The sequence below is a fragment of the Podarcis melisellensis genome (genome assembly GCF_964234715.1).
Source record: "Podarcis melisellensis genome assembly, chromosome: 10".
Taxonomy (NCBI): domain Eukaryota; kingdom Metazoa; phylum Chordata; class Lepidosauria; order Squamata; family Lacertidae; genus Podarcis; species Podarcis melisellensis.
This window is the reverse complement of record NC_138542.1, coordinates 62,046,754-62,072,625: the sequence shown is the minus strand read 5'-3', so window position 1 is coordinate 62,072,625 and position 25,872 is coordinate 62,046,754. Positions and strand designations below refer to the sequence as shown.

Below are 25,872 nucleotides of genomic sequence, written 5' to 3'. Positions count from 1 at the left end.
ATGAAATACTTACATGGCTCAAAAAGACAAATTATTCACAGATAGGAATTGCATAGTACAAATAGCATTTGAATTAAAAGGTTATCTGATTACTCTTGCAAAATTTAATGCAGCATCCAAATAGATTTAAACTGTTTAGAAGGAAAACCTCGATTTAATGAAAAAACAAAGATGGAAACTGCATTTAATACAGATTCTATAACTAGAGTAGTCACTGTGCTACGTGTTGTATTTTATAGGTTGTTCTTAAATAAAAAATGATGGGCTAAATATAAAAATGCCACTCACCGTTTTGCCTTGCAAGCTCTGGGGAGTAATAGGCTGTACACTCAGACCTGCTGGCATCGACCTTCTGTCAGGCACAAAGACATGCTGCTTTGGGGAAAAAACAAAACCGTGCACATATAATTCGGGGTGCCTGTCAAAGCTTTTCAAACCAAAGGTTAAATGTTGTGTTTTAAGTATGATTTTCCAAGTCAACTTAGGGTTTATGAAAGGTGTCTAAAGTGAAGGTTCTGGTTAATAACGTGCCAGCAGAAATACACTAAATCACCACACTTTCAGCTTGAACCGTGCAAATGTCAAAATGCCCTCGAAGGTCCAAAAAGCACCAACTACAACTAATAAGGTATTCCATTCACTAAAGTTTGTACCATTAAGTGCTCCTAATTAACTGCTTTTAAAAAAGGTCATTGAGTGCTCTCCTATAAACCACTGCTATGTCCAGAAACTAGGACATGTTTATACACATTCATGCACTGAATAAATGACATGTTTTGTCCTAATTCTTGGCACAGCTGCTTTTTTAGAAACAAACACATACATAGCTCCTTCCCATCATATGTTCTTAAGACTTCCCTGTGATTTTAGAACAATATACAACACAATGCAGCCAGTAAGTGTGAAGCTGGGGGTTGAAAAATGTTGCACAAGGAAACAGTCTTAAGGGAAACTTCTCAAATAGCAGCACTTTCAAAAAGGATAAAGATGTTCAAGCACAAAATAAATACACTCTATATATGCAAAGAATGGCAAATGCACATAATATCTGCTCCTTATCCTATATGTACACATGGAAGAAGTGAACGGGAGAAGATAATGAAATGTTAAAACATTTGGGGCTTTTTAGTTTAGAAAAAAAAGATGAGTCAGGAGGGGCATGATAGACAAAATTATGCATGGTATGGAAAGTTTTTCTCCCTTTCTCATAATACGAGTGTCTAAGGCCATCCAATGAAGCTGAATGTTGGAAGGCTCAGGCCAAATAAAAGAAAATACTTCTTCACACTGTGCATAGTTAAACTATGGAATCTGCCACCACAAGAGGCAGCAATGGCCATAACCTTGGATAGCTTTAGAAGAGAATTAGACAAATTCATGTAGGAAAAGGCTATCAACGAATAGTAGCCACAATGCCTATGTTCTCTCCCCTTCACTGTTCAAAGCAGTATGACCCTGAATACCAGTTTTTGGAATCACAAGTGGGAGAGCATTGTTGCACTTAGGTCCTACTTGCGGGTTTAGCATAGGCTTTTGGTTGGCCCCTGTGAGAATAGGAAGCTGGATTAGAAGGGCCTTTGGCCTGATCCAGCAAGGCTCTTCTTATGCTAATGGTGAAGTGGTTGAATGGGTGGGACCTACACAACAGATGTCAAGTTTGTGATTTTATTTGTTTGTTGCATCTATATAGTGCACATAAAACTTTGTTGTCTGGGCACTTTACAAGCCCATTAAAAAAAAACTTAAGATGGGCCCATCACTGAAAAGGCCTTCTCCCCAGTGACTGCCTGCCCCACTTCATTGGATGGGGCAATGTGAGAAAGGGCATCAAATGAAGATCTCAAGCAAGGACTTCTCAAGGGTCAGAGTTCTGTCACAGGCATGCTAACTGCTCAGGTGAGGTGGGAGGCTTAGCTGGGCCCTTTCGACAAGCAGCTGTTTATTTGGGAACATCCCATGCCATTTTTCTAGAAAAAGGGGTGCTGAAACTCACAATGAACACCTCCCTTGTTCTCTTATAATGGCAATGGTGCCCACCTGAGAGGTGCTAGAACTGAGTTCTGCCTGAAAAAAAGCCCTGGGAACATCTCATGTCAGATGAAGCACTGGCATGTGAAACGGAAAGACTATCTTTCAACCCACATTTATGATGTTCTACTCCCGTTAACTCCTGGTGCAATTTTCTCAATTATATGCTAGTTCTCTCTATCACAGAGGGAACTAGCATATAAATCAGAGCTAACTGGATGTTTTTAACCCGAAGCTTTATATTTGGTATTTGTTTTGTGAGCCACACAATATCAATACATGATTGGAAGACTAGTTCCAAGTTATACATTTTATAGCACATAGTAACTAAAGTACAACAATAAAACATCTCACCTTTGTATGATGTGGCCTATGCCTGCGGTCAATTGTTACATCACCTCTTTGCACTGGTGAGGACACCTCTGATCTGTAGTTCCTCTGAGGTGAGTATCCTTGGAAACCTGCTATCGAACCATGGGAAGGTGATGTGGGAATCAAATGCATTGTTTGATCAGATATATTAATCATGGTTTTGGGACTACTTAAAGTACCGTGTCTAGTAAGCGTTGTTTGCTTATTGTAAAACTGCCGCTGCTGCCACTCGTAGAGTTGCCACATGGTGTCATCTCGCATAGATCTTCTTTTGTCTTCACTTGGCAGTGATCCAAGGGACTTGTCATAAATAGAGGGCGTCACACTGCAGAGGCTTTCCGGCCTGCTTTTGGTATTTCTTGGTAGAGTTCGATAACCTTCTGGATATCGAGGTACAATTTGGGGTCGATGGCTTGGCATGTTTCTTGGCAATGTCTGATATGAAATTATGCTGAAACAAGAATCCTCCTTCAGTAACTCAAAATGTAAGTAGGCACAGGAATAAACAACATTTAGTTTTCTTCTTCTCTAGTCTATCTTGAGGGTAACACATAATTATTGTAACCCCCCCCCTTTTTGCCACATCTGTTGTGGCTGAGCAGTCAAACTCTCAACAAGCCACTTGTTTTAAGTAACAGACTCTGTTTTTTAGTTGTATCATGGATTTATCTGTATCCAAGGAAAACCATCTATGCACTCATCCCTGAAAGAGGTAGCTGAGATTCCCCTGGTGCCACAGAGGGGATCGCCCACACAACAGTGGGAATAAGATGGGGGAACCCTATGAGCTCCTTGGAGGAAAGCTGGGTTACAGGCAGCCAAAATACACAATTTCCCATATGTATGGTGAAAAGGAGTATTCACATTGTTGGGGACTCTGCAAATCCCATAGCTAGTGGTCTAGGGGACATGATCAGTCCCATTTCCTTACTGCTTAGATGGAAACTAACACCATGCTTCCTCATGGTGATTCACACATAGGTATGCAAATATGTTTAAGGGGAAACAATTGTTCTGGCAACCACAACAAGAAGAGGGAAGAAAAACATGCAGAAATGCAGAGGCCTTATCTACCTGTAGTCAATCTATGGAGGATGCACAGCCATAAAAATGAGTCTTCTCCACTTAAACATATGCAATGTCTGGCTTTGCTAATCTCTCCTAAGGTTTACCAGCTTTCTTCTATCTCCTTCCCCTTTTATACTATGGGCTACATTGCACATATCTTAGTTTCAAGGACTATTTTTTTCCTTTCCCGGTATACAACTTAATAACCATGAAATCCTCCTTCAGAATTATGGTGTGGTGAACTAGTTTTATGGAACAGTTGGCCATCTGTGGCCAATACATGACCTTTTCAATTAATTATATATTTTCAAATTGGCCAAAAGCTCCAGTCCATTTGATTCATTTCCACCTTATTATAGCTTCATGCGAAGGCAGTGCACTGGGCATGCTTGCAGGTAAGTGTGTGTGTGTGTGTGTGTGTGTGTGTGTGTGTGTGTGTGAAAAACCTGAGGGTGACTAAGAATAATTTTTGTGTAAGAGGAGTAAAACTAATTTCTGTGCTCATTAGCAGCTTAGAGGGTGCCATGCTCTTTCATTCTAAGCCTTACACCTTGCTCCCATTGGTGGATCTTGGGATTCTAGTAAAACACAAAGTAGATTCCATAAGGCTGAACACTGCCTTCCCCTGCTGTACAGCCCCAGGCATTTAAAGTGCTTTTAAGGGAACTGTTTTGAACACTGAAAACTGAATTGAGGCTATGCAGAGGCAGGATAAAGACAGTTGCAATATTGTTATTATTTCTTTAAAAGGGTTGCATTATTTGCTACTTGCCTCGAGGCAACTGCTAATCACCATAGGCAACCAAGTGAGAGTGACAATTTGCAAGCTTAGATAGGAGACGGAGTAAGAAAGAGGACCCCCTACCTAATTTCTACTATTTATATTTGTGCTCCTGAATTTGACTTCCTTTCATTACATTGCCCTAAGTACTGTGCTTTAAAGGTTTAATATCCTAGCAGTATGTTCAAAGAGAATGGAATTTATTTATTCCAAAGCAGTAAATAATGACATAAACCCCGCCGTCTCTCTTTTACAAATTAACTTCAAACAAAGCCATCATTTCTAAGTATATGACCTGTGTTAACAATTTCATCCATATTTAACTAACAATGTGTTCTCCATGATCAAGAGGATTTGGCTCCTGCCAGTTAATAATGTTTTGTAAATAGCTTCTGCTGTTATAAAACTCCTACAATGGAATGAGTTTGTTTGGGAATATAGCCAATGTAATGATAGCATGACAAAACCTTTAAAAAGAATTCAAATTGAGATAGATTCATAGTTCCTATGCCTGTTTACATTGAAAACAAAACCATTTAATGCAAACATGTGATGAAATGTAAAATATCCCACTCCTACCCCTTCTTTCTGGGAATACTCGATTCAGACTATTATATACCTTGAGTGGTACACATTTAGCACTGTGTCCCAGAATGAACATAATGTTTCTGATCACATAATCATGGTTTGAAGAATGGGACTGCGCTGTGCACTTTTCCTCCTTCCCCCTCACACATTAATTTGCTTTTTCAAAGTCAACCATAGTGCAGAGTTATGCCTTTTATTAATAGAGCCCAATTTTCCATGTATGGGTTGTCCCCCCCTCCCAAATGTCATTATCAAATTTTGTTTATATGCATGCATACCCTTCCTTAAGCTACGTATACTTTGCCATGTGTAACACATAAATTAAAACCCCTCTAAAACTGGGAGGAAAACTTAACATGGTTACAGCGGGAGGAGGAAGCTGGGAGGTACGATAAAAATGTGTAAAATGGGCTAAGAAATACATTCTAAAAATCTCAGGGCTCCTCTGTGCAGACTTAGTTTTATGAAAAATTTAAATAGCCATAGCTCTATTTGAGTGACTATTGGATCCAGGATAAAGGATACCCATCACCATGTTAAAGAACATTAAGCCAACTAAGTTCCGACGTGTGGAAGTAAAAATAAAGCCAAATCAAGTAATAGCCCAAGAAAATGACCAATATAACTCAAACTGTTGTCTTCTCCTCAGGTGCAATCGTACCTGAAGTTTGAAACCTCAAACACTTCTTAGCGCCGTTCATTACCTCATCAAAGTGATATTTCAAGTACAAGTCACATTTAAAGAAGTGGGGACAGGCAATGTTTTGCTTGACCTATCATGTGACTTCTCTTCCCAAAGCAAACTATGGAACCAGAATCTTCACACAAGTTGGGAGCTGGGAGTTAGAGAAGGAGGTGGGATACTGTGGTGCCACTTCCAGATACTCAAGTGGAATGCTGGAGTGCAATATTTTATAATAAAAAAACTGAGCAACGAGGACTAGGCACTGCTGTTCAGATTCCAGCCAAGGGTTTGCTGTCATGCAGAACCACAATTTCACATCTTAATACTACTTAGTACTTAGTGGTGTCAATCATTTAGTCACAGCATTAAAACTCTCTAAACAAGTATTGGAAATGCACTGTTGGTATTGTAAAACTTCAACTTTTAACACATCTACAGTATAAAAAGACACATGCCTGTTTTGAACATTTTGATCAGCCAAGCCATGACTTCACACATATGTGCATATTCTAGGGGAGGAGTCTGCAGCTGTTTTGCTCATCCATGGTCGTTTTGCTGATGCATCAAACTGAGCCTAATTGAGTTTGTGGTTTAGGCTTCCCGTACAAACAATAAGCTGTAAACCATGGGATGAACCCTGGTTACAGTTCATACTTAATCCAGACAGAAGTAAACCACAAGCCTTGGTCTTGATGACACCCTAAGACAAACTATGGCCTAGATCAGTGTAGCTGAGGAACGAAGAAGCTGCAATCTTCCTTTCGGGAGTCTACACATTTGTGCTTAGACTTCACTCAGTTTAGCATGATGTGTGAGCCAAGCCATTGCTTGTAATTTGAAAGAGACCTAATGACTGCATTTTGATGATCATATCTTGGCTTAATTAACAGAGTTATGGAAAAAACCTTGTGCACCAACATACCGTCACATTACTCCTCCTTTCACAGAAGCTGGGAAATGAGCCAAGAATGATGGTTTTTGGCTTCTGAACAAGCAAGGGTATGAAACCATATTTTAAAGATGGCTTCTGAATTCTGGCTTATTTGGAACCCACTAACCATATTTCAGCTATAGCATGAAATTACAGATAACTGATTGCTCCCTGACTTGCTTTCTCACTCACACAAAGGGAGGGAAAAAAGCTTCTTTGTGTGAGGGAATTAGATTTATTCATACATTGGTTTATTAAACTTAGTTGATCAACAGTATTTTCTGTTACAAAAATATAAGGAAAAAGGCTATTCAACATTTTAATCATTGCCTTGCTGAACTGAGAGAGGAGTGTAAATAAGTTTGCAACAGAGCTATGCAACTTAAAAGTTTTTTTAAAAAAACACCCTGTTGTAACTCATCCTGGGACCTGCTGGTGAACAGCAGGTAATAAATTTAATGTTGATGATGATGTATAATAATAAGCTCAGCATGGAAATGCATGATTTTCATGGAAGAAGTCCAACTCCCAGCATCACCAGCAAGTTTGTGAAAGACTTCTGAGACCATGAAGAGCTACTAACCGAGCTACTGATATTAAGATGAGATACAAGAAGAAGAAGAAGAGTTTGGACTTGATATCCTGCCTTTCACTCCCCTTAAGGAGTCTCAAAGTGGCTAACAATCTCCTTTCCCTTCCTCCCCCACAACAAACACTCTGTGAGGTAAGTGAGGCTGAGAGACTTCAGAGAAGTGTGACTGGCCCAAGGTCAGCCAGCAGCTGCATGTGGAGGAGCGGGGAAGCGAACCCGGTTCACCAGATTACGAGTCCACCGCTCTTAACCACTACACCACGCTGGCTTAATAGTTTAATAGTTACAACAGGGAAAGTCTTCTGATGACTGGTTCCACTTTTGCTTCTTAATGAAAGAAAGAAATCTAGAATGAAGAGTGGGACAGAGAAGTAGATAAACAGGGAATAGACCAGGGATATCCAAAGTGGTGCTCTCCAGATAGACTATAACTCCTATCAGCCCCAATCAGAATGGGCCAATAATCAAGGATGGTGGAAGCTTTAGTCCAGTAACATCTGGAGGGCACCTTGTTGTTTGAAGGCAGCCCTGTTTAGGGAAGCTTTTAATGTTTAGCAGACCACTGTATTTTAATATTTTGTTGGAAGCTGCCCAGAGTGGCTAGGGAAACCCAGCCAGATGGGCAGGGTAATAATAATAATAATAATAATAATAATAATAATAATAATAATAATAATAATAAATCATCATCATCTGCCCTTGGAACAGCCATTCTGGGAAAGATGCCCAACTTTTTACATATGATTGTTACCAGAAGTCTATAGGACTTTAGGACAGAGTGCAATATAAATCAAAATAAATTTAAGTTCTAGATAGGCCTTGAGATGCTGTTTGAAATCCTATATTTTAGCAACAGTGGTAATATAGGATCATTTCAGGAATCCTTTCGCACTTCAACTAAGATTTTACTGTAGCATTAAACAGGGTCACAGTATACACTGAGACCAAGAAGTCAGGATTGGCAAATAATTCTGAAATTACTTACCCTCTTGTTTCTTCATCTTGCCCCTTTCCTCTCTGTATTTTAATCCATTGTTCCAGCTGAAGCATTGAATTAGTTCTCTGTATAACACGTTCAGATTCTATGTGTGAGTGAATGGTGTTGTGATGGATTCCATCTCCAGAGTCTCCTAGAATAAGGTTGACAGCTTGCTCTGACCCATTTAAATGAATTGGCCTGTAGTGTCCTGATGGAACTGTGTTTGCTGGCAAAGTCCCATACTCTGACCCCAAAGGATTCAGTTTTACGCTGTTGATTTTTGTTAAAGGTCTATCACGCCCAACTTTTTGAAATCCATATTTTTCTGCTTCTAAGGCCTTTTTGTCTTCCATTTTGCTCACTTCTTTGTTCCGCTGATTATTCTGTGCCTCTGGTTTAATTAGCACTCTGTGGTTTGCAATATTATTCACTTCACGAGGTGGTGTGTTTTCAGCAGTCATCTTGTCTGCTCTAAAAAAAGGAAGAAATACACACTGGAGAACAACATCACTAGAAATATGCCGAAACAGGTACACTTGGGTGTGTTTAGTAAGTAGCGTGCAATTTCTTCAGTCTTAGAATCAAAGAATCATAGAGTTGGAAGGGATCCTGAGGGTCATCTAATCCAAACTCTTGCAACTCATGCAGCACTTACAAGCTAGGCAAACATATAGGGTACAAGATTACAGACCTCAACAAAAGTACTGAACTTTGAACCCACACTGATATATTTGCATCCAGATAGAAAAGCTACTAAGGCATGGTATAATCTCCCTGCTTGAGTACTCTCTGAACAAAGGAAAGAAGTGAAGAGAACAAGGGATGATCCTGAACAATCTTTTGCCTAAGCATGATGAGAGATCAGGGCTGTGTCTACCTCTGCTACCCATCACTGAGCTCCTGCCCAGCTCTATACTTGCTGGATGTCCAGACATGAGCATCAACTCCCCATGTCTACAGCCTCCTTCACAGGTTACTTGCATGAAGAGGCAATGTTCATAGAGAGGGGCATGAGGATCCACCATTGGCCCTCTCTCAATAATGAGCAGCCTGCTCCAACCTTGCCCTTGATGTCCATGAATTAGACACAAACATTTTCAAGAGAAAAGCCTACATGAATAAATCTCTATTGTGTATGACCAGGACTCCAACTCCCATGCTTATAGACATCTATGTCAGGGGTGAGGCCAACAGCACACTCCCGTTGCCCTGAGCATTTCTAAATATTGTGTGAGAGGAGCTTATATGCAATATACATGCAACACACAATCTCACACTGCGCAATCAACATCACATAACATATTATATGCCTTGGATTTTGACAAAATGAATCCAGAAAGGCTCCTATATGTAACATATGGGATAGGGCATGCCTGAGTTTAATATTTATTTATTACATTTGTATGCTGCACAATAGATCAAGGATTGTATCCAATGCTGGATATCACCAGAATTGATAGAACCGACATGACTTCTCATTCCCCTTCTTTCTCCATGCATCCCCAATATCTGATCTGGTGAGTCCCGCAACACCCTGGAGAATATTTTCAGGGTGTGTAGGGGTGGAATGCTAAGTTCTGTTGCAGACGTGGCAGTATCTTGTATGAACAGAATTGTAGCATTGGATGAAACCCTAGAAAGCAACACCAAAGATCAAGAACAGAAATCTCAGCAACAGACTGAACACAGCAGAGATAAAGCAATTGGTGATGTCCCATGCTAGCCTTAATTCAATCCAAATAACTTTATTGTACTAACCATTGGCCATGACAAATCTGAATGAAAAATAAATACAAGCAAAAGGAGTGTTGCGCCACAAATAATGGCCTCTATTTAGATCTCTGTGTCTCCCTTACATAGTTCACTGCTATATTGTCCAGGGTCTTCTTTCTGATCTTTTTGGCCACCAAAGCAAAAAAGGCGACTTTATGAGTCACTGAAGCATTTCTATAGCTAAGAAACCATAGAATCTTCTCTGCTGGGGAGAGACGTCTTTCCTGTGTGGACGGTAGGGTGAGAAACCGCCTCCTGAGTCAAATGTATAGTGGGCAATATAGTAAATAGTGCAACCTGTGGTTGCCCACATAAACAGAGTCTGTCTTTGTATGGTACCCTGTTATATTGTCCATCAAGGACAGCAGAGGGCATAGCTTGAAAATGCAACTCAGTAAAAGCAAGTCTAAATGAGGCTGGCTGGAGATTGGCCTCTAAAATGGGCAGTTTTTAGAAGGGGGATAGTCATAATTCAGAACAGATTCACTGACATCTTAAAGCCTACTGATTTCTATGGGTCTACTCGATCACTTATGTTGGAAATCACTCAGTCGTAGAGATGCAGCACTAGAAGAAACTACTACTACTTAAATTCTGTGTTTGATATAACCATCAACACAAGGAACAGCCCCAACTGCAGTATTCAATCTGACAGCTATGCAAGGGGATAAAAATTTGAAGGCAAAATTTTCAGACTTCATAGTATTGAAAAAGCACACTTTGACTTCCTTTTATCAGTTAAAGCCTCTGAAATCCTCATTAATTTCAAGCCATCTTTTGTGATGGAGCAATATACTGAGCTGTCTAGCTCCTGGACCTCCTGTGCCACACATTCAGTAGATAAAAGGAAATATTATCCTATTTTAAACTTTACATGGTCACTGACATCATCAATTTGCTTCATTTGGCAAGTTTCATGTCAGTTATTATTCATCTTTGGGAAAACACTTGTGGCTTCTATAATTACAGTGGGGAAAATATCTGCTGACTTGAACTGTGGTGTAAAATAATTGTATTTAACAGAAACAGCTGCACTGTTAGCATATTTACCCTGAATTTATCCATTCAGATGTTGGCAGATCCACCGCTCTTATTAAATTTTAGAGGCTTGCTTTCACCACCATCCCACTTTTTCTTTCATTCTCATCTTCCAACTAGAATACTGCATTTAAGTAGGCCAATCCTCTCTCCAGTCCCAGTCCCACAACCTGCTGAGTTCTCCCTCTCTTCCACCAATATATTTTACTCACATACATTGTGTCAGCTGGCTCCTCCTTTCTGCTTAAAATTTCAATCTTGTTGTTCCTACTTTTGAAATACTTTCCTCCTCATAAGAAATCCTGCATTCAGCTCCTGATTTCATCTTCTTTACATTTTGGTCATGTTCTTACTTTCCAAGCCAGTTCTGTCTGTTCTTTATATCTTATTTCCCTTTCACTCCTTCCCCTTGAGATATAGGACACTGCCCTTTTTCTGGTTCTCCTGTTATAACTGCTAATTGTTGTCCTGTCCCTTTTCATCTTTCCCAATCTCCGTAAGAATCCACCAGAGCTCTCAACAATTTTCATAACTGCTAAAGTTTCAGCTACCATCTTCAAGTGGATTACTTTTTTCCTAAATTAATCTCTCACCTTGCCCAATCCTACTGAACTGTCAAATCAACTGTTCTTCCTAGATGCCTCACTGACATTTCAAAAATAATATGGGTATGCTCCAACTCTCTCCTCTCCAGTTACCACTTCTGTTATTTCCACTTCTCATTCACTGCGGGGGGTCATCTTTACCTGTCACCATATACATTCTCCCACTTCATTACTGACCAAAGTTAACCTCTAACAAATTGTTTTCAAATGTCCCGCCTTCAATTAACTCTTTTCACACAGACTCATTCATCTATTGAGAAATCCTGGTGGCAAGGATTTGCTGGTGATTAACGTAATTAGCACCACTCTCTCTAACCCCCCCCCCCATTGCCTATTCTAGCAAGCCTGTCTGCTGGTATGTCTGCTTAATGTCTTTGGCAACTCCTGCCTTCCCCAAATATTAGGGGAACATTATCATTCATCTAGCCTTACCAAGAAGCACCATGGATTCTGACCACATGGATTCGCTCTCCCACCTTACTTCCAAATTGAAACGCTAACCTTACTGCAGTGCAACACTTTACTCACCATCAACACAACTTCATTCATGCTTTTCTAACTGGCTTTTTTCAAGCTTTTTCTTTTACAGCTTGAGGAGTCTTATTGGTCCACATTATTGGGGAGGGCGGGGTGAATGCCCACTGCCAATACTATGGCTATTTTAGAGCAGGTAGAGAGGACTTGACTTGAGTTTCCAAACAAATTAAATTCTCTTCCCCTAAACTTTCCAATGCCTAGGTGATGATTTATTTGTTTATACAGTGCTATATCATATAAATATCAAAACAATGTATAACAATATCTATATATAATAAGAACACACAGATATTAAAAATCAAAGATCATGATTTGCTTAAAGCTGTCAGGTAACCAATGGTAACCAGTGTTCTATTCCAGTTTGAAGCATTTTGAAATAATCCCCACCCCAAAAGTATTCATGGAACAAGCCCCTGTTTGGGGACCCTGATTTTATCTCATCTTAAAGTCATCTATCTAAGCAATCCTAGACATTTACAGTCTTATACAGAATTCAAATTGCCATTTCTTTTATACATATATGGGCTTGATTCCTTTTAAAGCAACTCTTTTTAAATCACAATACTGTCCTTTGTTCTTGATCTATCTCCCTACTCATGCCTAAAACATTGATATCATTCTTTCTCCATGAACGAGACTTGGGTCACAACCACAACTTTCCTTTTCCTACAAATTACAGGAGGGGATCAGTAATGGAAAACAAGCTCTGAGTCATGGAAGGCTGTCTGCTCGTAGCCTTTTCATTGAGAAACCCCAGTTCACCAGAAAAGGATTTCAAAACTATAGGTCTAAATTCTAGATTGTTGCAGCCCTATTCCTTGTGGGACTTGCCCCCCTGTCATCATCTTTTCCTTAAATTGAATTTCAAAAGACATCTGCTAAAATCATGTATTTTCTGCTGTTATGCTCAAGTCATTCTGATGCTTCCTTCAAAGCCTGAAGTCCTAACATGCATTACGCTCCACCCTTCCTCCACTGACTCTATGTCCCTTTATTCTTTATTCCATTCTTAATGGAATAAAGTTTTAGGATACAGTCAATCTGGGATAGCAGTGAGATTTCAATAATAATACAACTTGCTGGTAGAAGATAGTGTTTGATAGTTTACTTGCATATGATGCCAAAATTGCCAAAAATTATAGGCAATGAATATGGGATATCATTTATTGAAATTTCAGCACAACATTGAAAGTTGCAGCAAAGCATAATTTAACTGATAAAGGAAAAGCAACAGTGTTTTGGAAAATGCCAGTGCATTCTTACGAGTGACCTAAATTAGGGAAATAATCAAAGTTGTAACCACATGGGAGCTTGTTTCATCGTTTGAGTGACAAGTTTAAATGGGCTTTTGCTTATTTAAAACTGTTAGGATTAATTATTCTCAATAGACCCCTCAGGACATTATTAAACCTGAGTCTACTTATAACAGAAAAAACTCCACCAGACCTCGATCTGTGAGACTACTTACAATTAAGTCTCTAAGGCCAAATAGCTTCAATAACATGTGTATTATATATATTCATTGCTACTGAGCAGAGATCTAGAAAATATATTATATTGCTAAAGATACACAGAAACATAAGAATAAGAGGAGAACCTTGCTAGTTCAGGCTAAAGGCCTTCTTCTAGAGCCCAGCATTTTCTCCTCACAATGGACAACCAGATGCCCATGGGAAGCCCACAAGCAGGATCTGAGTGCAACAACACTTTCTGTATATAGTGACTGGTATTCAGAAGAATACTGCCAATGGCAGTGGAGGCAGAACATACTAGCCGTTGTGGCTAGTAGTCACTGGTAGCCTTGTCCTCCAAGAATCTGTCTAATCCCCCTTAAAACTGTCCAAGTTGGTGGCCATCACTACATATTGGAGGGACAAATTCCATGTGCTGTACTTTCTCTTATTTGTCCTGAATCTTCTAATATGCAGCTTCTCTGGATGTCCCCAAGTTTTACTATTATGGGCAAGAGAGAAACCTTTCCACTTTCTCCAGACAGAATCAGAAAAGGCAAGAGGTCATACATGACTCATTTCGTATGAAATGTTGTTTCACCAGCAAATGTTCAGACTGTTATTTTTTGGCATGAAAAAAGGGAATAGAAAAAGAGGTAAGTTGCAGCTTCTCTCCTCCCCAAGCACCATCTTCAGCTATGACTCATTCAAGATGGCTCCAAATTAGTGTAGCCAGCAGAATGTAACCCAATCTTCAGTATGCTCTAATTCTAACATGGGAAGAACTACCTATTTCAACTATTAAAAATGAAGTACAGTAAGCCTACAACTTACGTGAAGATTACGCTTCAAGGATTACGCCGAAATCCAAAATCATGAAAAGTCAAAACACATTGGGTTCAATGGTAGGTGGGATTGCTTAAGGCATTTTCTCCAGAACTATTAACTATTTTTAATTTATTGTTTGAGTTTTTTGAATGGGGTAGGTTAAAGGTTTCAACTATCTGGTCCAGCACATTTCTAATTCCACAGGCTCTTGACCTCAAGCCATGGAGGACTTCAGCCCACAGAAACCTTTATATTTATAATTAAAAGTCTTGTTTTTACAAGCTAAAATCATGCGAGCAATGCAATGGATGAGGTTTAATGTACTACAATAGTCGTGGGAAGTTACCCCATCATTAACTCTTTATCAGCTTATTGTAAAGCGTTAATGCTACATAAAATCATTCTATAATACAGTACTATGGGTCATTCAAATCAGCTTATCACCTCTTACAATTCATCATCTCATTATTGACACAATGGAGTCAAACTCTAACTATGTAAGCCACAAATTGTGCTGCTCAGTTGGATGCACACTTGTCTGCTTCCCCAGCTCCAGTAAATACTTTTGAACAAGTGCTGTCTGCTCATACAAGTCTCTTGAAAACCACTGGACCTTGATCGAGATGGAGGGAAAAGCCTATTGTTCCAAGTATGGGTTGCTAGGAAGTTTTTAAAAGCTGGAGATGTAGTAACACACCCCTAAACATGACCTTGAAGGTTCACAGAGGGGAGTCATCTTTTAACTGAAAAATGTATTTATAAAAAGTTGATGCTTGACAAAGCAATTAAGTATCTATCAGAATTAGCATGACTCATTTATCGAGACATAGCTACACAAGACAGAAAGATAAAAGTCTGGTAGTATAAACTAACACAGATGCTACAGCACTGTCAACCTGTGTTACCTTTTCACAGGCTCTGTCTGTACAAGAGCTGCATCTATCATGGCTTTCATCCATAACTCCATTTCCTTCCCTGTATCTGTGCAGAAATAATAGGTCCTCATGTTTGGATGAGCTGCCTGATTGGAAATGACATGGTCATTGTGGTGGGGGAAGTTACGATAGTCTGTAAGGGAGCGAGAAGAAAACAAATAGAAGAATATTACTGGTTTCCTTAATAAGTAATTCATTGGTTTTAAGATTTATTTAGGCTGCCTCTAGAAACTCATCACACGGTAACTAATACAATGTTATTCAACATCATGCTCATCTTTTGCGGCAATTATACTAGGGGAAAAACATATCAGAATTAAATTTGTAAGCCTTGTTGTTTCACTGTGCACCTGCTGCGCTTCCAAGTGATTTCTACGAATTACAGAATAAAAATTCACTGTTGGCATCTGAGAAGCACAGATTATAGAAATATATTAGCTCAGATGCTTGGGAGTCAGGACAAAATAGCAGGTTCTAAATTATGTACTCACCCATTAAAACATGCAGTGCAGTTTAGTGTACTCATCATCAACAGGAGCCCAAAGAAGTTCAAATCCAAGAAACAAAATGTAAAGTTAGGCAAGATTGTTTAACAGAAGAGCAGCTACAATTCATCCAGCATACATTAAATAAAACAAACCTTGTAAAAATGAAATTAGTGTTCAAGGGCACGACTTAAAGCTGCTATTAATTACTTTGGTCTTGTCCAAGTTAGCAAGTAACTAATTTTCAAATGCTCACAGAACTAGATTAAAAGCAAAATCTTTTAAGCAGCCCTTCTACAAAAATAGAGGCACAGTGGGCAAGTAGTAAACTATGCCTAGGAAGGTAGATTAGACTTCATATAGGGAGAAGATGGCCCATGAGTTCCATTTGCACCTGGTGTCACTTGCATGCCCAATTGTTCCATGGAGAATCAAAAAGTTCCCAGAGAGCAGAGAAAGGAAGATATCAATGAATGGGATGCTAAGGCAGTGAGATAACTGAGTTCCATTGAGACACACCAACATGGCAGAGGATATAAGGTTGCCTGCAGACACATACATTTCTACAGGGAATGAGGGGACTTCTAGTACTGTTAAGGCTACAACCATCCAGTTTCAGGTGGGTTACAAAGAAATCCAAAAGAAGGTAGAAACAGAGGGTGAACAAACGTTCTCTAAAAGGGTAACACAAGGATGGGAAGAAGTGTGTGCACATATTTAGGGCTTCAAGTGATAGATTTCAATACTGACAAAAATGACCCAGTACAACTTCTAGATTGTGCAGGTTGCTGATGGAAGAAGCTGCAAAAATGTGGTTATGTGTAGGCATCATCTTGAGATACAAAATTGACTGAACTGCTCATTTCCCACACATCAAAGAAGAGTACACCTAAACTAAAGAAGCAGGATCTTTGAAACAAAAAGCTGTAAAATATGCAGTCACATTGGAGGAGCCACTAATGTTGATAACACTAAATAGTGAAATTTACTGCCTTTACAAATGATGGTTTGTTTTTGTAGCTCTCTAGAGAATAAAATATGACATTGGGGTAGTCTTCAGTCTGTGGCAGCTTTTGCCTAACCTGAAATCAACAGTGAATGTGTTCACAATCATGGTTTCTTGATCACCTGCACACCACAGACCAAAGGATAAATAATATTCCTACCTTAAAAGCATATTTGCGATTGATGTGATCTTCAGAAGAAAGCATAGATATCTGAAAGCTGGGAAGAAGTATGCTCCCCAATATTCCCTCTTCTTTTTCATCTAGGAATAACATAAAAATGGTTGACTAAGCTAGCAAACTGCTACTGCACTGTATTCTAGAACACTGAAACAGACATTTGCACTTAAAACTTTTTCCAGATGCTTAAAATTATTTGTGGAGGAAATTCAGGGCAAATTCAGTGACTCCACCATTTTAGAACAACAAACTTCCACATTTCATAACAGGTCTTTAGGGAGCCAAAGACCATGCCTTTGGACCCCAAGGAGCAAAACTAGCCCATGAGAAAACAATGGCTGAGAACTTGCTGGAAGTCCACTTTATGGGGGAGGGGGAGGGAGGCCCAGCCCATCATTGTCTATTCCCTCCTCAAGGTAGACCTCTTATAAAATTTGTTGCCTGCTAGGATTCTTGACTGAATGCTGAACACATAGACAACATTTGTGCAAACAGAAATAGCCTTCAGGAGTTGGAAGAGCTCATTTAAATTGTATCATGTAGTTCAGTTGGTAAAAAATGAAGTGAATCCTTGGCAATCAGCAAGGAATACCACTGCAAGCATCTAATCCTCTGCCATCTCTGCAGTGCCCTATGCATTCATCCATCCCTCACCCAATGTCAGCAGGGAGCATCTCAGATCAACAGTCTTTGTGAGCTTAGACCGCCCATGGTTCTCTTCTTACAAACGCTGGGTGAAGTATCTCAGCAGACTGGAACAGTGTTATGAATCCCCCCACCACTCATCAACAGAAATACTTCACTAAACAAATATTATGAAGGATTCAATTGTCTCCTGAATAGCTGCATTAAATCTGGATATTACAGTTAATCACTGGAATAGAGAAAAGGGTTTTAATCTTGCTTTTAACTCTACCTCAAAGCACTATGAAGTGTGGAGTAGCTAATGATGCCTCTTCAATAGAGGAGCTGTTTAATACATGAAGGCGAACACACAAATTTGCAGTTCATGCGCCTGCCAATGCCCCCTGTGTGAGTGCGGCAATCACAATGAATGCCTGGCCCAAAAGAAAAGCTATCACGTACAACAGCAGAATGTTGAGTATTCAAGCCATGTTTCTTACGGCTGTCTTTAATGGCAACATCGAAGGAAAATGACACTATTTTTCCAAAGTGAGCATGCAGCCTGCAAGGCAGGCTAGACTAAAAGGACCATGCTATTAATGCCTAAACATAAATCTTCTGCAATACAGAAAGTACAAGCCATTCTTGACCAAATACACTTTTGGGTGCAAAGTTTGTAATATATGAGGGCATTTCGGTATGCTAGTACCCATGACAGAAAATGTAACTGTACAAGTATTGTATGAAATTCAGCAGCATGAAATTCACAATATCCACAGTTTGGCCATCTTAACTTTCATGCTCAAAGGCCACAGCAAGTTTTAATATACCGGTATTTGGATCTAAGTAATATATCTAAATATCTAAAAGTACTACATTAATTGCCATGCTCTTAAAGGCATCTATACAAATAGATGCTCTAGAGTGTGCTATATTTACTCATGTATAGTCTTATCTTAATTATAGTATTATTGTCATCATTTGAGAATACAGACAACTCCCAATTTACGTGGGGGGTTACATTCCAAGGGACCATGTGTTTAAGTGAAATCACGTATATTTGAAACACCTCTGAAAAAGCCTGCAAACACCCAGTTCTGCCTACACCCCTGCCCGCCCCCTACTCTGCCCCTTTGTGTGACGCTTTTGGGTCACTTCCAGGTTCGGCATGGTCACACACATATCTGACACATCTAAAATGGTCGCTGCCTGCATGTACAGTCCACCAGATCTATGCAAGACCTGTGGAAACCAACCAAATCCATGTAGAAATACTAGTTTCGCTGAAGAAAAGAGGCAAACCAACCACTACTGACTCGTTCACAGCATCAACCTTGGAACACAACTGGCAGTGGCGGAACCAAGGCTGGGAATGGTGAAACGAGAGAGAAGAAACTGACGGGAGTATATCCAAAATTAAGGACTATCTGTGACAAGAAGCCCAGTGCAGGTACAACTGTGGCTCCCTGAAAACAATGGATCCCAAATCAAGATTCAGCTTTGTGGCTCAATGCTTTCTTCCCAAAGCACAAGTTCTATGTTTCATATACAGCCCCCTCCTGTTGTTGGTCTATGACATGGCCTGGCTCTACCCACAGCCAGACAATAAATAGATGGTGACTCCATTCAAAGTGTACTGTAGCAAGAGGCCAGTGATTGTTCTCTATTACCCACACGGAGGCAAGCTTTGAGACTTTACTAAGGGGGAAACTTTTTAAAAGAATTGGATCCCCTATTCTGGCAGAAAACCTCTTATCAATCTACACCACAGATAAAACTACCTAATTTTGAGTGAATTATGGCCAGGTATTATTTCTAGTAGATATGTACACAACCACTTTTATACTGAATTTATTTACTGTACCAACATTATATTATAAATTCCCTTTAGATGAGCTTTTGTCCACAGATTTCTTTGCCTCCTGCATCTATTTTTATTTTCACATAGAAAATAAAAAGGAAACAATAAATAAAAGAAGACTCTTTTATCCTAGGCCTTCAATTAGAATGCTTATTCAATTAGAATGCTCTGTTGCTTGCAACAAAGGTGAAATTGGTCTTTTATCCTCCAGCAAAAGCAATAAAAAGGATGCTGAAAAACAGAGTTTTTATAATACCAGAATAGCAAGCCTCTGCCAGGAATAGAAAAACAGTTTGTAACTTACCAAACATAAATAAATGAAGGCTCTGTGTGTTTGGAGTGGGTTTGCTTAAAGTGCTGAAACAGAATAGAGTGGAGATCTGCACAGCTTCCTGGCACAGTATGTATGGGATATGCGACCCAGTCCAACCTAGCATAGTATGTTGTAGTTGAATGCATGAACTACAGGCTATGAAACCTGTGGTTCAAATCTTAGCTCAACTACAAACTTCCAAAGTGGCCTCAGACAAGTCAGGATCCCTCAAAATCCAGCCCTCCATCTATAACATGGAGTTAAGAACACTGGACTAGTTTACAGGATCATTATAAGGATTACTGAGTAAGTGTGATTTGAGCAATTGGGGGAAATGCTATGTAAGTATAAATTTATTTTAAGTTTTATAGATTGCCTCTCTGTCATTACAACTATAACAAGTCCAATTACAGTTAAACTGCAACACTACTAAAGTGATGGTAGCAGCTCTAAACATATTACCAGTATGCTATTCTACTGTAGCTAAATCTAAGTAAATGAAACTGAAATAATTGCCAAAAAACACACATTGTATTGAAGGTGTCAGAGGACTAATAAATTTATTATGGCATATACATCTGTGGACCATAGTCCAACTTATCGGATGCAACATCTGAGGAAGATTGCCTATTCTTCTCCTGTTTAATTGCCTCAATTTCCTCTTTTTTCTCCCTTGTTCCTCTCTCCTTAGATAGCAAACACTCTGGGGTAGGGACTTGTATTCTCATGATATTATATTAATGCCAAACAATAACAAGTGCTGTTTTAAAAGTACAAATGAACCCAAGCTTCCACTTCTGATGCTTTAGAACTGCTGCAGAAGAAAATGCACTACGCAAGACGGAAGAAGGACAAAGGAGTTTCAGGTGGCAGGAAGAAAAAAACAAGGACAGCAATCTGGACCTGTCATGTGTTTTAAAGTTTCCCAAGGACCAAACTGAAGGAAAGCAAGATCAATCAGAGAAAATCCCAGTCCAAAATAACAGGAAAGAGCATAGTTGCTCTCCGCACACATTCTGCTTCAGGGATCCATACCCTCCAAATCAGAAAAGATGGGAGGAAACAAAATTAGAGAACCACACTCTCCCTCCAAACTAGTCTTCTTAGCAACCAAGAGAGGTCCAAATCAGAAATACAGTGGTACTCTGGATGCGAACAGCATCCGTTCCGGAGCCCCTTTAGCATCCTAAAGTGAACGTAAGACGTGACTGCGTGTCTGTGTGTCACGTTTTGCTGCTTCCGCGCATGCGTGTGACGTCATTTTGATGGTATGTGCATGTGCGAGCGGCGAAACCTGGAAGTAATGCGCTCCGTTACTTCCGGGTCGCTGTGGAGGGCAACCCGAAAATATTTAAGCTGAAGTGTATTCATCCCAAGGTATGACTGTAGAGAACTCTGTGTGAACCTACACAACCTTTATCAAATGGTATTATAAGCATACACATTAAGTATAAGCTAAGTTTTTAAAACAAAACAAAACAAAACAAAACATAGCATTCAAACATGAATAGGTGAGGATTAATATGTCTGATGTGTTCTCATAACCATTACTAATGCTTGCAAATGATTACTAGAACATCTGGTTATCTAACTCCATCTGCTTCAATTGCTTCCCAGAGGATGGGTATATAAATAGCTTTGGTTTATTTATTCATGCAATCTAAGCAGATCGGTTTTTATATTTCTTATCTAGCCTAAAACCAATAATTTAATCAAGTGGAAAATATTGAAGAGAATTAGCAACACAGATAAGTAAAACTTTTGTACTAGGCTATGATTAATATTCTCGATGTGCACAATGGGATATTTCTCAAAAAAGCTAAAATGGTTGCCCTGAATGAAGAAGTTGCATACTTGTGTGAAGAAAGCTAAGCTGATTTTTCTTCTAAGCAGGAAAACCCACCAACAATCTGGCCACCTACCTAATTATAGTACAATTTTAGCTCAACCAAAGTCTCCATGTCTAAAATTACAGTATTACAGTTACACTAATTTTGACTCAGCAGTGGCTTGGTTTTTTCAACAACCTATAATCTTTCTTTTTAAAAGGAGAAATCCACACAAAGATTCTGAATTAAGTTGTTACTGCATGAGAACTTTGGTGCTTTAAATTACCCTAAATGTTTATAATGGTCATTTTGCAGAGGGATTAACTCTATTTCAAATGATTTCTTTTAAGTTTTACAGATTGCTGTTATGATATTGCAAAATCTTGATTCCCACTTCATTTCAATATCATGAATTGTGTATTAATTTTCTTGATTTCATCAATGGATGCTCTGAATTTCATCACCCAAACTCAAAAGTTTAACCCTTCCTGATATTTTCCCCTTACTACCTCTCATACAATGAACAGCCAATATTCAATTACTGTTGATTTGGCCTTACTTATACAACCCCTTCCATCTCAGATTGACAGGCTGCAATTTTGACTTGAGGCTGGGCTTGATAGTTGTTTCAAGACACGTAATACATATAGACCACAGATATGAAGAACATCGTAACATGAACGTGGTGTTTTGCACATCTTAAGCATAAACAATGTAAAATATATTTTTTGAAGTTTGTAGATCTTGTACTGGGGCAAGTTGGAGAATTTTAGAGTATTATGCTGAAAACATTAGATAATAAAGGACAAAGTTACTAAGAGCTTATATTAAATGTTTCAAATGTTATATTTACTTTTGAAGCCCACCATGATCTTTGCCAAACTGTCCAGTCTAGTCACAGTTTACTGGATCTACAGGCCATAAACATCAAATGCACTGCAGAGTTATCAAGACAACAAACATATTACTATTCTGAATGTTTTTAGTTTATAATTATTATGAGAATCAGCTGGAAGGAGAATGGTTATCCCTCAGTAATGCATATTTAATGTATAATGGACTGAAACAGCAAACATTAATCCTATAAATACTTTCAGCTCATGAAAGACTTTCATGTAGCCATTGATGGTGAGCAAGGTACAGGCACACTTTTCATTCCAAAGGCCATAGAACAGAGGAAGAATAGTTCTATTCAGAACAAGGGTCAGGGATCTGTGACTCTAGAAAAGTTGTTGGAATGGCTAATGGCCAGGATGGTAGAAGTTGTAGCTAACACCTGGAGGACTGCAGGTTCCCCATCCCTGGTTTACAATGTCAACAAGTTACATGGGGGGAATGCTTTAAAAAGAGTTGCCCTGGGTCGCTTGTAGTTAAGCTTCTTGTAAACCTGCTTCTTCACATCACCCCACCCCTCACCAGCTACACAAAAAGCACTTAGAACTGCCTTATTGCATGGAACCAGTGAATTAAGAGGAATAGGAGGGTTCTCTGGGCACAACAGTCAAGTGTGTGAACTTTACAAAAATCCTAATTTTCTAAATTCTTGCAGATGCAAGGATTACTTTGTTTGCAAATGGGTAGAATAATAGGAAACGACATCAGACATAGCCTCTGGCAGTGCATCAGGTTAACAGAAAGAAAAGAAATTACATTATTCACACTGCAATTCAGAGAGTTCCTTTACACAGTCTTGTCTTATGATGCAGTTCTTATCAAATAATCACACATGTTCTGCGGAGCACGTTAAGTTTAGTGTTAAATTAGCCCCTTTAAGTTTTTATCAGCAGGACAGTTTCAAAACCTTTATTTTAAAAGTTTGACATATGTCATCTTTGGAAGGCCTAGGTTAGCCTCTAACCATTAGAAACTTACCCCGATAATAGAAGAGGCACAGATCGGACAGAACAAACCATCGCTTCTTCCATAGCTTCATGCCAGTGCTATCCTGTATGAAATCAAACATACAATCCATAAGAATCAACAATTTAAAGGCTTTGATGACATTTAACAGAAAATAAGACATTAAAGAGACTGGCAAAATAAGAGCCCGCATCTCCCTCTTGTGACACTTGAGGTGGCACCTGGACTTGCTGTGAGCAAAATGCAGGCCCCTTCCTGACACCCTTTTGCTTTGGAGGGGGTCATGTAATGGGAAGTATATGCTACCAATACAAGGTCTTCTTCAGAAGTTATATGGAATATATATACAGGTGTAAAAAGAAAAGTGCCACTGCTGCCTTGCCCTCCTCGCCACAGGAGAATGCGGTGCCTGTCCTAGGTCAAAGGTTTAACGTGAGCTCAAGCTCACCAAGCCTCAGCTCTAAAAGCCAGAGTTCAGCACTGCAACTGTGAAGTCATTATACAGCGTTTGTGAGTGATTTCACTGGTTGACTGTAGCATTGTTATATCTGTGAGGAAGACACTAAAGGTTCATCACCACCTCATCAGATAGTGTCTAAATGCTATTGCCATGATCAAAGGCAGCATACCTCTGAAGAACAAGTTGCATATGCTTGATAGTGATTTATCTCATAAATTAATTTCTCAAAATGTTAATTTTCTTATCTTTAGGATCTTATTTGGAAACATGCACTTCGCAGAGGATGCCTCTGAAAAACAGTTGCTGGAAACAATTGCAGAAAATGACTTTTTGCCCACATGGTCTTTCCAGATGCATCAGTCGGCCACTATGTTTGGGATGTTTGGCTAGACAGACCTTTGTCCTGATCCAGCAGGGCTCTTCTTTGTCACCACATAGTATTTTTAAGTAGAGGCACATTTATCTGAGAACAGTTGAGCAATGAGACCAAGTAATATACATGTTTGTGTAAACCAGCCCTGAGTAAGCAGAGAACAACTGTCCATTTCACCCAAGCAATTATAGCCAGTCCTCAGTTTCCTGAAGAAGACTTCACAGATGGTGGGCATCTCATCACTTACAAATCCTTCCTGGCTGCAAGGAGATGCCACTGAACAGCAAACTGAGTATCTAGAAACCCGACAGATTTAGAATGCTAAAAGCCCCAGCTCTTTCAAAAATGTGCACACTCTTAGTGGTACAGTGAAGAAGCAACTAGTGCCAAACCCACAAGCTCCTAATTTAACTTATGTGGAAGGTAGCTATAAAAGCTCTGTAGATAGATACTTCTGGAACTTCAGGGTGAGAGACTTTTGCTCAGTGAAGAGCACATCCTTTGCATGTGGAGGTTCACACATTCTCACTGTAACATCACTCCCTGAGATCTTGGGAGAGCTGCTGGCAGAACAGGCAGCACTGGGGTAGGTTCCAGCTTCAATTCCTACAATATCTAAAAGGTTCATGTAGGTGGTGATGGGAGATTAACTCTGCCAGAGACCCCGGAGAACTGCTGCCACTGAGAGTAGCCAAAATTGGGATAGATGGGCTAACAGTCTGGCCAAATATAAGGCAGCTTCCTATGTCAATACTGGGCTAGATAAACCAATGGTTTGCTCCGTATAAGGCAGCTTCTTATGGACACAATGTCAGCCTAGTCTACTTCAAAGGGTTGTTGTGGGGGGGAAATAGGAGGGGAGAGAAGAGAATAATGTATGCCAGCTTAAGCTCCTTGGAGGAAAGGCAGGATATAAAGAACAATAAAATGTGGGAAACGAAACACATTTCCCAGAAACTGTTTTTACTCTTCTTATCGGCCATACTGTTACTGTTAAGTAAATGCCTCCAGATACAAAAAAACTTTATTCCTGAAGTAATTTTATTTGCTTTTATGTCTATAATCAATTTGCAATGTGTTTCACAGAATGAATGGCTACCGCCACCACAGCTGTGTGTGTGCATACTCTGATAATAAAATTTAATAAATATGTTAATATCGGCCTAAAGAAGAAAAGGTTTTAGTGAATTTTAAGTACTCTCCTGATGAATGGGCTTGAGATGATATTTAGGGGTGGCAGAATAATGAATGCCAAATCTTTGAATATTCTTAAAACAGAAAAGGGCAGTTGGTATACTATTTTGCTAAGATCTCTCATCAGATGTGTCCATTTTCTTGTTCTCAAGTTATGCACCCCTAAGTAGAAAAGCAAGTATTTAGATGTTCCACTTTTACTTAGGAATTTTATGGACTTCTAACCCCAAATTCTACTCAAGGTGCCAGCTTCTCATCTGACAATCTTCTTTCAAACAAATATGCTACTTTCCCAAGCATTTAATGATTACTAAACAAAAATAAAATACCCCCACCAACAATTTTTTCTCTGTTCTTTGTTTGTTTTGTTTTTAACTCACATATTCCAAATGCATCTCTCAACATATTTTAAGTACTGATGCAAATTTTGTACCTAAAAGTATTTGAAGCTGTCAACAGTTTTAAAAATGCAGGTAGTCTATTTATTCAAAATAGATA

At 39.3% G+C, this 25,872-nt stretch overlaps 1 protein-coding gene and 1 long non-coding RNA gene across 25 annotated transcripts in view; one reads left to right on the top strand and one right to left on the bottom strand.

The window, feature by feature from the left end:
- Positions 1–25,872, top strand: part of LOC309378900 — a 485,967-nt gene that overhangs the window by 329,151 nt on the left and 130,944 nt on the right. The window lies entirely within an intron of this gene.
- The window catches only part of PLEKHA5 (pleckstrin homology domain containing A5), a 170,730-nt gene that overhangs the window by 29,811 nt on the left and 115,047 nt on the right, over positions 1–25,872 (bottom strand). For 15 of the 24 annotated variants that reach the window (XR_014172137.1, XR_014172138.1, XM_081926777.1 and 12 more), the window contains 6 exons: positions 23,360–23,432; positions 16,843–16,943; positions 15,162–15,277; positions 8,031–8,495; positions 2,383–2,851; positions 289–375 (listed from right to left, as the gene is read on the bottom strand). Coding sequence is in view for 22 of the 24 variants with exons in the window: in XM_081926777.1 (XP_081782903.1) it covers positions 289–375; positions 2,383–2,851; positions 8,031–8,495; positions 15,162–15,277; positions 16,843–16,943; positions 23,360–23,432 (1,311 nt within the window). In the remaining 2 variants the exon portion in view is untranslated. Of the gene's footprint in view, positions 1–288; positions 376–2,382; positions 2,852–8,030; positions 8,496–15,161; positions 15,325–15,682; positions 16,811–16,842; positions 16,944–23,359; positions 23,433–25,872 lie in introns of those variants that run through there. The other 9 variants (XM_081926775.1, XM_081926780.1, XM_081926784.1 and 6 more) reach the window with 2 other exon arrangements.